The 13,182-nt window shown below is 40.2% G+C and overlaps 1 protein-coding gene across 1 annotated transcript in view; it reads left to right on the top strand.

The window, feature by feature from the left end:
• Nucleotides 1–3,920: 3,920 nt before the first annotated feature.
• Nucleotides 3,921–13,182, top strand: part of LOC120529036 — a 56,630-nt gene continuing 47,368 nt past the window's right edge. Inside the window, exon 1 of the mRNA XM_039753098.1 lies at nt 3,921–4,399. Within this exon, the coding sequence (XP_039609032.1) occupies nt 3,985–4,399 (415 nt within the window). The 5' untranslated portion in view covers nt 3,921–3,984. The remainder of the gene's footprint in view (nt 4,400–13,182) is intronic.

Genomic DNA, 13,182 nt, shown 5'->3' with positions numbered 1-13,182 from the left:
AAGACCCTTAACATGAGCCATCGCATCCTGACATGCATTTAAAAAGTCTGAATAATCCTCAAGTCCAGTAGCATCTTTCGACTGGATCTTTGGCCAGTTTGCCAGTTTTTCTCTAAATTCTCTCTGAATGACAAATGGCTGACCATAACGATGGTTTAGCTTGTTCCAAGCATCCTGATAAGCTTCATCATCACTTCTGTAAAATATTCCATCTAGGATCTTACGAGCTGGACCAGCTATATATTTCTTGAGATAGTAAAGCTTATGAGCTGAAGAAACACTCTTTCCATCAATAAGCAATACAAAGGAGGCCTCCCACTCAATAAAATTAAGTGGATCTCCACTGAAAACAGATGGCTCTGGCACTGGAAGCCTATTCAGTGTTATGCTGTTTTGTAAGGCCTGCACAAATGAGTTTGTGTTTTCTTGAGGAGATGTTTCTTCATTGAAGGACTGACAGGTGACTGATGCAGGAATGTGTCTTTGTTCTGTTATGCTGTAGTCAATTGGCAAGATGCTGGCCTCCATTGCAGCCTCATGGTTGTAAACTTCCAGCCTAGCACATGCTGCTCTCAAACCCTTTTCAGCTTTCAGTCGCTCCAATTCACACTTGTGAGTCTCTAGCTCCTTTCTTTGGTGTTCTTCTATTTGCCGTATTCTATCTTGCTGTCTCTTTTCTTCTAGCATAACTGTAAATTCAGCTTCCTTTGCTGCTAACTCTGCTGCAGCATCTGCCCGTTTTGCTGCCATGCATGAAGTTACAGAAGTGTTGCTGGATCTTTTGCTTACTCTTGAGACTGTAGAGCCATAAATGGATCTAGCATATTCATGATGCAGAAGCTGGCAAAGACGATATTTTTCTCTTCCAGCATTAAACACACCATCGATGCCAGCTAACCTCTCATATGCATTTTTGGTCACTGCTTCACATGCATCTACTCTGCGTCTTAAATCTGAAGATGGTGTGATGTTATTTCGAATTGCTACATAAATATGACATCACCTTTTCTTTTTTCAAGTTCATCAATCAGTATAGATAGTTGACTTTCTGAGCTTGAATCTTCCACTGATCATACAAATAGTTTAGCCTTTTTTCCTTCCTTTGAGCTTCTTCTCTTTGAAATATAACCGTTTTTTCTGTGGGCTTTCGCTCACGACTAGAGTGACGAGGGTCAGCCCTTTGGAGTTTTTGTTGAATGCTAGTCTGCATCTCTTCACTAATTTGAATCGCTTCTTCTAAGCAATCTCTCTGTGCACTCTCTTCATTTTGAAGCAAACTATCTGGCTCTAACACCTTCAACTGGAGACTACCAATCTGCTCCTGCAGTGCTCCCACACCTGAAAGAATAGGACCTGGCTCTGTTATCTTACACTTAGTGTGGGGGGTGGGGAAAGGCACTTGTATACACAAATAAACCTAATACAATACAAAGATATCAATATCTCTTAGTAACACTGCTAAAGAATTATGTCAGTTTTAAAAGCTTTGAATTCACTATGACTCTATCCAAAAAATTACAAATGAATAATAATCAGTTCCCTTGTAAGAGCAAACACTAAACCTTTAAACAGTGGTTACAGAATAGTCCTTAAAGCCAAATTCTATCAAAGGGTCAGGATTAATCCCTCTTCATACATATACACACATATATAAACTGTTTGTTTTTCTCTTAACCTTACTAATATACACAGTCTTTTTTTTATTTTTTTTATTAATGACAACAGTACTCACGATGACGTTATAACCGTTTATGCCTGCATTTGACCATCGCACCAAAATCCATTCGTCAGCTGCTGCTAATATTTAATAATCCCTTGCTGAAGTCCTCGTATTGAAATTCTTAAACTGTACTTTGTTTTCCGTTGTAAAGTGGAAACTGCGCGTCACCGATTCGCCTTTAAACTCCTTTGCAAATCGAACGAATCACCGGCGCTTCACCTTTAACTCCGTCACGATGGGTGCGAATCACCAGCACCTCACCCGCGACTTCAGCTCGGCAGGACGACAGGACACGATGAGTGGTCGAGCTCTTACTGTAGCGACCCCGGCTGAATGATGGTCAACTCTCAGACTGATGGTTTATGAATTTTATCATAATTTCCGTGACCTTTTTCTTAAACACACCGTAAGAGCTATAAAAGGCAAAGTACAAGATAAAAAGCATGGAAATAACTTAAAATAAACATTTGTAACCTTTGTTTTACATATAACCCAGAAAAAAACAATACCTCGTTCACTTCTCAGTGAGGTGCTTTTTAGTTAACCCCATATGTCGCCATTTTCTTTTCCTATGCCCGGCAAAACTGCACAATTAATTCTGTAAACCAAAGACACCCTAAATAAAAGTCACGCAAACGCTGTGATTCAAGCCCTACTGAAGCATCATGTGTCCTTTACAAACTGTTCGTCAGATGTGTGTGTTAAAAGGCTATTTGTATCTTTCAGCCATGTCGATGTAGCATCAAATTTATTCCATTTTTTAGAGCTTTCTGCGAATGTCGTTTTTTAATCATGCCTTCTTTACTTAGCACTGATAGTAGTCTTTTATTCAGCTCCTCAATCTGACTGTACGTCTCCAAAAAAAAAAAATCCAAGTTTTTGCACTACTTCTAAAAGCTTTTCTTTAGTATCTTTTAAGGCTTTCGATTTCAGTCATAAGCACAGAAAGCTGATCTTTCTTCCGACTTATATGACCTTTAAGATCTCTAGTTACATTCTCTGGCTTTGAGTCCGCACTCGGATCACTCCGACTTCACTTGAGCTATGCTTAGACGTTGCCATGACAGTAGCTCGAGTAACTGACAGCACATTTCCAGACAGCAATTTCAACTCAATCGGAACGCACCAACAAAGCAGATTACAGTACTCCCTTACAGCGAGGCTTCAATGACTCACAATGTCTTTTATAACATCACAGTCTCTTAAACTTCAAGTTCAGGTACAGCGACCTTGCTTTCATTTACGATCATGCAGAGACGAAAGATACTTGCACAGTACCTCGGAATAGCTCAGTTCTTTTTCTTTCATTGACGAGTTCTGAAGCAGAAGCGTCCTCTGTCCTCAGATAGTATATTTCAGCAAGTTCAACACCTTCAGGTGGCTAGTTTTCTGACTAAAATGTAGCTGCATTATTCCAAAATTATCCAAGTTTAGCGGCTCTACGTCAAAAAATGGGATTCAACAAAAGCCAGAAGTGCAGAAATGATTCCACAGACAAAATATCTTCATTTTTAAAAGTAAAACCGTTCACACAAAAAAGAAAATTAAAATACCAAAAAAAAAAATTATTGTTAAGAAAAGTTCTGTTCAAAGCTTGAATCTTGTTACATCTCAAATCGTTACTATTTACTTAACATTTCTGAGCCATTTCTAAACGACGGTCAGAAAACTGTATGCCTATCCCATTTCTGATCTAAAAATGGGTCTTTTAAGTCCCTGTTTACTGAGACCTGTTCTCAACACAACTGACTCCATTATTACACTGCATCTCAGTTACAGCAAAGTTCTGTCTCTTACTAACTTACAGGGGGAAAGGACTTATAGCATAATCTATGACTATAGAAGAAATGTATATTCTATTCCTATTAATCAAACATTAATATGAGTTTAACTCAAAACTTAAACTTTCTAAGATTGGCTCTTATAGTATGCAAATCCTCTTTAATGAAGGTCTGCAGTACACTTTGATCTCATCTGAATTGTTTGATTTGTAATTTTAAACTGTGAGGCAGAGGAGGGCATCAAGAAAAGTGTCTTTGACCCAAACCTCACGGAGGGCACTGTGACCCTGAAGTGTGCTCATTATTTTTACTGACTTTATGAAGGTAATTCTACCAATTTTTTATTTTCACAGGGCTTTCCCATTTCACATGGCCATACACTGAGGTGTCTAATGGCCTCCAGCTTAGGGCTGTCCATGTGAGAAGGGAATCTGAGAAGAGAAGGGCAGACATTTAAAAAGTGAGAAGAGTTTCCCACAGAGCATGGCCTCTGCCAATGAAGATGGGGTGGATGAAAGAACGGTGGACGTTAAAGAAGAGGACTGTGAGCATCTCACACCAGAGGATGTGTGTGTGAAGCTGGAGGATCACGAAGAAAGAATTTCAGTTTTTAAAGTGGAGGAAGAGTGCAAGGGGGTCACTGCTGCCATTAAAGCTGAGGATTTCAATTATATCTCTGGTGGTTTGGAACTTCAAAAGCATGAAACTGAGGATATTTTCAAGCAAGATGCCTGTGAAGAATCTCCATCCAGTTTACAGCCCTGGTCCACTAATATTGGACAACTAACTTCGCAGGAGAATTCTGTAGAGCTGAAATCAGAGATATCAGAGTCTGAAGAGAAAATCATTGAGGGAAATGGGAGAGAAGGAGAAGAGTCACCTGGGAGTGTTGGAATAAGTGAGTAATGCGATTAAATATAAAAGAAAGAGAGCATTTATAAATTCTAAAGGTGGGTGCTTCGATGTTTTTAGAAGATTGAAATGAGAGTGGAAAATACGTTTAATTGAATTTTGATAAAAAAAAAACTTGGGCGAATAAGGAAAAATCTAAAGTGTTGAGCGCATGAATTGAACATCATGAAGCTTTGACTGAAGCTGTGACGTGTGTTAGGCCAACAGCACATTACGTTCAATGAGAATATTTAAAGTCCTATTTTGTTAAAGACATGTATATTTCTAAAATTGTGTGGCAGTTAAGGCAGAAATGTCCACAAATAGAAATAAATTGGAACAAAATCCTCACCTCTGTGCACTAAATAAGAGTGAATTTACTCAAGGCAGTACACATCTAATCTGTGCCTCATCTTTTTTTGTAATCATTCCCTACACATAGGTCAATTTTTACTAAAAATAGGATTGAAAACAAATCGACCCCCACCGCTGGGAAAGAGAGCATGGCCAATGGAGTAAAACTTAAAGCTAGTAAAAATACATAAATTGATGAGTTTAATAGGTGGATAAAGATAAATGGAGAAGAAAATGAAATGAAATGGGATGATGATCTACTTCCTCGGTGCTTTAAAAGCTTATTCTAAAATATTATTGATTAAATCCTGCCAGATTTTAAAAACGTTCTGCACAGATCCTCTAACTGAGAATTTTAATATTTTCCAATTTCAGATAATTTTAAACCTCAGTTAACCACTAACTTAAAGGAGGAGACTTAGGATTCTTCCAGTTTTGCAAAATAAGTCTGTGTGCCAATACAGTGATCCCTCGCAATATCGCTCTTCGACTTTCGCGGCATCACTCCATCACAGATTTTAAATATAAGCATATCTAAATATATATCAAGGGTTTTTCGCTGGTTCGCGGATTTCTGCGGACAATGGGTCTTTTAATTTATGGTCCATGCTTCCTCCGTTTGTTTACCCAGTTGATTTCATACAATATTGGCGGATAGCTTAGAAGCTATCCAATTGGAGCATGTATTACGTATTAACTAAAACTCCTCAATGATATACAATATGCTTCCCGCGCGGTGCTTGATTGTTTGCTTTTCTCTGTCTCTCTCACTCTCTCTGACATTCTCTCCGCCTGACGGAGGGGGTGTGAGGAGAGGGCTGTTTGCCTAGTGGATACGGACGCTCCTCTAAAAAATGCCGCTTTATCACGGTGCTTCAGCATACTTAAAAGCCCAAAAGCACGTATTGATTTTTTGATTGTTTGCTTTTCTCTCTCTGACATTCTCTGCTCCTGACACGCATTCCTTTGAAGAGGAAGATATGTTTGCATTCTTTTAATTGTGAGAAAGAACTGTCATCTCTGTCTTGTCATAGATTACAGTTTAAACTTTTGACTAAAGGGTGTTATTTCATGTCTAGAGGGCTCTAATAATGTTAACAGTGTGGGAGAGTTTATAAGGGCTTAAAATATATAAAAATAACCATAGAAACAGATTTTCATCTATTGCGGGGGGTTCTGGAACGCAACCCCTGCGATCGAGGAGAGATTACTATAGTGTAGTGAAGGCAATCACAGTTTATTTGTCCTTTTCCGCTTTAAGCCCCTCTGTGAGCCCACCAAACACAGCTGTTAATGGGTTAGGAGGGATTGTGCCTCCAAGGTTGTCTTAAAGGCACTTAAAAAATTTTTGTCCAGAATGATGTTAATTTGGTGCAGGCCCAAAACATGTGGCCCAGTGAGGTTGGTACTTGATGGCAGCGTTCACAGGTTGGATCTTGCCCTGGAAACATTTTGGACAGCTTTACGTGAGACAGATGTGCTCAATATATAATTTAGAGTTGTATAATTGTATGCTTTGCGCATATGGAGCTCGAGTGAATTCTCTGCATTCCGACCTTCCACTACTTTTCTGATATATTGAGTGAGAGATCCTTTTTCCCAGTGACCTCTTGGATCTTTAAAAGGGAGGGACTGTAAAATAATTTTATATATTGCCAAAATGCTGTCTGAGTCCTCGAAACTGAGCAGTATTTTTCCCAGCATAGAGGAAGGTGAGAGATGGCGAAAATCAGGCAGGTTCTGTTTAACAAAGTTTCTAATTTGAAGATAGTGAAAGAAATGTGTTCCTGGAAAGCTTAATTTGGAATGTAATTGTTCATAGGATGCAAAGATGTTATCTATACAAAGATCTCTAAGCAATTTAATCCCAAATGTTTTCCAGATATTAAAAACTGCATATGTTTTTGCGAGGGTTTTAAAAGGTGGTTCTCATGCAGAGGTGCCACAGATAAAAGATTCTCCATCTTAAAATGCTTTCTATATTGGTTCCATATTCTGAGTGAGTGAAGCACAATTGGATTGTTAGTATATTTACGATAAGTTGCATTTATTGGGGCACAAAGCATGGAATATAAGAAGCAAATGCTGCAGGATTTTATTTCTATTGCGGACCAACTATTTGTGTCCATGTCCAGGTTTTTATAGCTTGTATGTTTGCTGCCCGGTAATAAAACTGAAATTTAGGTAGAGCCATGCCATCTTCTAATTTATGTCTTTGTAGGGTCGTTCTTTGGATATGTGGATGTTTTGAGTTCCAAATAAATGAGGTTATGGTTGAATCTAATTGCTTAATAAAAGATTTATTAATGTATATTGGAATGTTGAAATAAAAAGAGAAGCTTATGAAGGATATTCATCTTAATAATGTAAAGTAGCTGACCGGCGGTGTAGCATACACCACATAATTATTCATTGATGGGTGAACACTTCCTGAAAGACACAGTTCAGCAATCCCCTATTCAGCATCGTGATAGGGCGGTGGCCATCACTCCGGGTTCGGTGTCGGTCTAACAAAGGAAAAACAGAAGAGGCACAGAAACAACAGGGAGAACAGAAGCTTGCGGGGACAAACGGACAGCAGCAATGAGAGAGACCTGTTAGCAAAGCAAAACAAAGCAGCCTGAACCGAAAAGAACAATGAAAAGTCAATGTGGCTCAGAGGTGCATGTGGACTGTAGAGACCAAAGCGACTGAGGATGTGTTTGGTGAGGTGTTGGGGGTGGGCACATGAGCAGGCAGTGCACATGCTTTGAGAGTGATGGTGGGTGGATTACTGCAGCAATCCGGCGTGGCATGGAGTCGATCAGTCTGTGGCACTGCTCAGGTGTTATGAGAGCTCATGTTGCTCTGATAGTGGCCTTCAGCTCTTCTGAATTGTTGGGTCTGGCATATTACATCTTCCTCTTCACAATACCCCTTAAATTTTCTATAGGGTTAAGGTCAGGCAAGTTTGCTGGCCAATCAAGAACAGGGATACCATGGCCCTTAAACCAGGTACTGGTTGCTTTGGCACTGTGTGCAGGTGCCAGGTCCTGTTGGAAAATGAAATCTGCATCTCCATAAAGTTCGTCAGCAGCAGGAAGCATGAAGTGCTCTATAACTTTCCTGGTAGACGGCTGCATTGACCTTGGACCTCAGAAAACACAATGGACCAACACCAGCAGATGACATGGCACCCCAAACCATCAATGACTGTAGAAACTTTACCCTGGACCTCGAGCAACGTGGATTCTGTGCCTATCAGAGAACATAACTTTGGACCACTCAGCAGCAGTTTTGTCTTTAGCCCAGGTGAGACGCTTCTGATGCTGTCTCTTGTTCAAGAGTGGCTTGACACAAGGAATGCGACAGCTGAAGCCCATGTCTTACATACGTCTGTGTGTGGTGGTTCTTGAAGCTCTGACTTTAGCTGCAGTCCACTCTTTGTGAATCTCCCCCACAGTTTTGTTTCACAATCCTCTCCAGGGTACAAGCGGTTACCCCTATTGCTTGTACACTTTTTTTCTACCACGGCTTGTCTTGTCCTTCCCTTCGCCTCTCTATTAATGTGCTTGGACACAGAGCTCTGTGAACAGCCAGCCTCTTTAGCGATGACCTTTTGTGTCTTGCAAGGTGTCAATGGTCGTCTTTTGGACAACTGTCAAGTCAGCAGTCTTCCCCATGATTGTGTAGCCTACAGAACTCGACTGAGAGACCATTGAAAGGCTTTTGCAGGTTTTTTGAGTTAATTAGCTGATTAGAGTGTGGTACCAGGTGTCTTCAATATTGAACCTGTTCACAATATTCTAATTTTCCGATATACTGAATTTGGGACTTTCATTAGTTGTCAGTTATAATCATCAAAATTAAAAGAAATGAACATTTGAAATACATAAGTCTGTGTGTAATGAATGAGTCTAATATACAAGTTTCACTTTTTGAATGGAATTACTGAAGTAAATCAACTTTGTCATCATATTCTAATTGTATGACCAGCACCTGTTATATAATATATATATATATATATATATATATATATATATATATATATATATATATATATATATATATATATATATATATATATATATATATATATATATATATATATATATATATATATATATAATAGAGATATACACACACATATATTTCTGATCATCAAACACATTTAACCATTAGTCAAATATAACACAAGTAAACACAAAATGTAGTTTTTAAATGATGGTTTTTATTATTTAGGGAGAAAAAATCCAAACCTACATGGCCCTGTGTGAAAAAGTAATTGCCCCCTTGTTAAAAAATAACCTAACTGTGGTATATCACACCTGAGTTCAATTTCCGTAGCCACCCCAGGCCTGATTACTGCCACACCTGTTTCAATCAAGAAATCACTTAAATAGGAGCTGCCTGACACAGAGAAGTAGACCAAAAGCACCTCAAAAGCTAGACATCATGCCAAGATTCAAAGAAATTCAGGAACAAATGAGAACAGAAGTCATTGAGATCTATCAGTCTGGTAAAGGTTATAAAGCCATTTCTAAAGCTTTGGGACTCCAGTGAACCACAGTGAGAGCCATTATCCACAAATGGCAAAAACATGGAACAGTGGTGAACCTTCCCAGGAGTGGCCGGCCGACCAAAATTACCCCAAGAGCGCGACGACTCATCTGAGAGGTCACAAAGACCCCAGGACAACGTCTAAAGAACTGCAGGCCTCACTTGCCTCAATTAATGTCAGTGTTCACGACTCCACCATAAGAAAGAGACTGGGCAAAACGGCCTGCATGGCAGATTTCCAAGACGCAAACCACTGTTAAGCAAAAGAACATTAGGGCTCGTCTCAATTTTGCTAAGAAACATCTCAATGATTGCCAAGACTTTTGGGAAAATACCTTGTGGACTGATGAGACAAAAGTTGAACTTTTTGGAAGGCAAATGTCCCGTTACATCTGGTGTAAAAGGAACACAGCATTTCAGAAAAAGAACATCATACCAACAGTAAAATATGGTGGTGGTAGTGTGATGGTCTGGGGTGGTTTTGCTGCTTCAGGACCTGGAAGGCTTGCTGTGATAGATGGAACCATGAATTCTACTGTCTACCAAAAAATCCTGAAGGAGAATGTCCGGCCATCTGTTCGTCAACTCAAGCTGAAGCGATCTTGGCTGCTGCAACAGGACAATGACCCAAAACACACCAGCAAATCCACCTCTGAATGGCTGAAGAAAAACAAAATGAAGACTTTGGAGTGGCCTAGTCAAAGTCCTGACCTGAATCCAATTGAGATGCTATGGCATGACCTTAAAAAGGCGGTTCATGCTAGAAAACCCTCAAATAAAGCTGAATTACAACAATTCTGCAAAGATGAGTGGGCCAAAATTCCTCCAGAGCGCTGTAAAAGACTCATTGCAAGTTATCGCAAACGCTTGATTGCAGTTATTGCTGCTAAGGTTGGCCCAACCAGTTATTAGGCTCAGGGGCAATTACTTTTCACACAGGACCATGTAGGTTTGGATTTTTTCTCCCTAAATAATAAAACCATCATTTAAAAACTGCATTTTGTGTTTACTTGTGTTATATTTGACTAATGGTTAAATGTGTTTGATGATCAGAAACATTTTGTGTGACAGACCTAATCGTTTGCAAGGTTCTTTGAAAGTGTCACATTCAAAGCCGTTTACCATTCGTAGATCCTGGAAACTTGTGACGTCCACCGAACGGGTAAGGAGAAGTCTGAGGTGATAACATTCGGTGTCGTTATTGGCAACAACAGTCATTCTGCTGATCACTTTTGTGCCTCCTGTGATTCTCTTTTTCCATTTTCCAGAGGACTTTTGGAATGTGTAATGTTTGGGAACATCAGTGTAATGTAACTCCACAACTTCGGGATCTGTCTTGTTGAGTTCAAACCATGCAAAGAGCATAGTGTTTTTGTTGGCGTGTCTTTGTAGCGCTTGTTCCTCGTGACCCTCATGAAAGAAGATGACTTGTTGTTCTGGCAAATGAACTGGTAATCCTATAATAACGTGATATTTTTCTGAAAGACTGTACTCGTTCAAACGCCATATAGCCTCAGGAGCACGAACATACCTACCGTCAAGGAAAGTCTGTATCTCGTCATGTTGGAAAACACCATCGGCTGGCTCGCTGTGAAGTGCAATGGATGCAGTGTCGTTTGTAGACATATATAAATACTTGATACATTGAATGGATGCACAAACTTCAACATTAATATGAGCATTGAAATTCTGAGAAAGCCAGGGATTGTAAGGAACTATCCAACGGTTGTCGATATAGTATTTGCCAACAATGGCAGTTCTCCCCTGTCTTCGGCGGTATATGGGGTATCCTTGTGTGTTTTCTTGAGTCTTGGCATTGAAATCCTTTGGGAAATTTTTGGTACACGTGCCGTCTTTCATGCAAGTTGAGTTGGCGTTCATCGTTCCATACAGACTATGTATCATGCATTTAGTGACAATTTGGAAAAGTCTAGGGTGTATTTCTGAATTTGGAAGCTCAGCGCAGACAAATTTGTCTATATCATCCTTGGTTCTTATTTTGTATTGTGAGTCAAGTGTAAGTAACATATGGCAATTAGGCAATCCTCATTTTTGGAACTCAGTGACGAAGATGTAAGTGAGAACATTGCCAAAAATACTCCTCTCCAGAATATCTGTTAGGAAATCTCATAGTTTGATATGAAAGACGCGCGCAACGATGTCAGGTCTGTGTTCTGGTTGTTCATGATGGGAAATAGCGTTAGAGTTTTCCGGCCAAGCAGGATTACAGATGAAGGTTATGAATAAGTCAGGCTTTCCACATTTCCGGACAATTGCCATCACGTCTTGATAGTTCTGTTGCATGTACCTTGGACCGCCTTGAAAGGTAGAGGGAAGAATGATCAGTTGTCCAGGTCGGAGATTATGGTGTTGTGCTTTCGCAGCGACAGCATCCATCAGTTCCTTGTATTGCTCTACACGCAAATCTTGTTGATGGGACCATTGGTAATGTAAACGCACGCCTTCTGTTCTGACATATGCGTCGACAACGTATTGCTGGAAGAGTTTGCCACTGGAATGCAAGACACTAAATGAATATCTCATGGCAAGCCTGTCAGCATAAAATTATAGCTGCGTGACTCGTGTTCTTTTTGCAGTTCGCTTTTCCTCAACATGGGTCAATAGTATGTGCCAGCCTGGATCTCCGCAAGGGAATAGCAGTGGATAAACATGGGGTCACACTTCATATTGAGTACAGAGATACGCTTGCAAGCATCTCCCCTTGGGTATATGCAAATGTCACATTGTGCAGGAGGTTCCCCATCTTCACCAACAAAGATAGCAGCAACATCAGTTTGAGTTCACAGGACGGGACGTTATACCTTCTCATATCCATTTTTGGATTTTCCATGAATACCATTCATACAGCAGCAACAGGGTTACTGTGAGTGATAATGAAAAGAGAAGAGAAGGTTTGGATAGTGGTGGCAAAGACACCTTGCTGGTATGACAATACTTAGTGTAATGTCCGGATCTGTTGACCTCTGATGACCAATGAAGTGCTTTGCATTAAGTGCATATTGCAGTAGGGAGGCCAATGTTATGTTCTTGGACGGGAATGGCAGCTGAAAACTGAATGTTATGACAGTGCATGGGGTTTGGGAGTTGACACTGAAAGGAATTGGAATGAGTTTGTAAGTGCTTCTTGAGAGCACAAGTTGTTTTAAAGCATTGCTGGCAATATTCACATTGCATCATTCGTTCCGTGGAGTGTGTTTTTAAATGTGCGGTGAGATATCTCTGCTGTTGGAAGGTATTTGAACAAATGGTGCATTGAAAGTGTTTGAGAGGCAAGAGAACTTCGTAATGCCCATGGTCCAGAGGACTGCTAAAGAGCAGGGATATGGAGAGACATTGGCCCGGATTGCAATCTCGAGGAGAGGCATGACGATGTTCCCGGAAATGAATGGAGATGGTAGCTGGAAGCATTTGGGACATCGCCACAATTTCTGCCTCGCCACCATAAACTCCGGAAGTATTTATGTACTCAGCAAATTGTTGAGCAGACTGTATGACTGTGCTTCCGTGACCAAGAACAACGGACAGCATGTCCGCAAAGTTATCCCAATGTTGGCAAACAAAGGTTACAGCCATGTTCTGAAGTTTGAGAGCAACACTTTCGTCGTTGACATTTTTCCAGAAATATCCGATTGCCAGAAACAAACAGTTACCGGATGCAGGAATTTGTATAACATTGAAAGAAGTGTTGTTTTCATGAAATACATTTGAAGCGTTGGCCATGGTAGGCAAATGAACAGTCATCGTGGCTCACAGTTGCATGTGGACTGTAGCACAGACCAAAGCGAGTGAGGAAGTGTTTGTTGACATTTTGGGGGCGGGCACATGAGCAAGCAGTTCGCTTGCCTCGAGAGCGATGTTGGAATCCTGTGGAGGGTG

This window comes from Polypterus senegalus, chromosome 4, assembly GCF_016835505.1.
Source record: "Polypterus senegalus isolate Bchr_013 chromosome 4, ASM1683550v1, whole genome shotgun sequence".
Lineage (NCBI taxonomy): Eukaryota > Metazoa > Chordata > Cladistia > Polypteriformes > Polypteridae > Polypterus > Polypterus senegalus.
The sequence above is the reverse complement of the archived record's forward strand: the minus strand, read 5'-3'. Positions and strand labels throughout refer to the sequence as shown.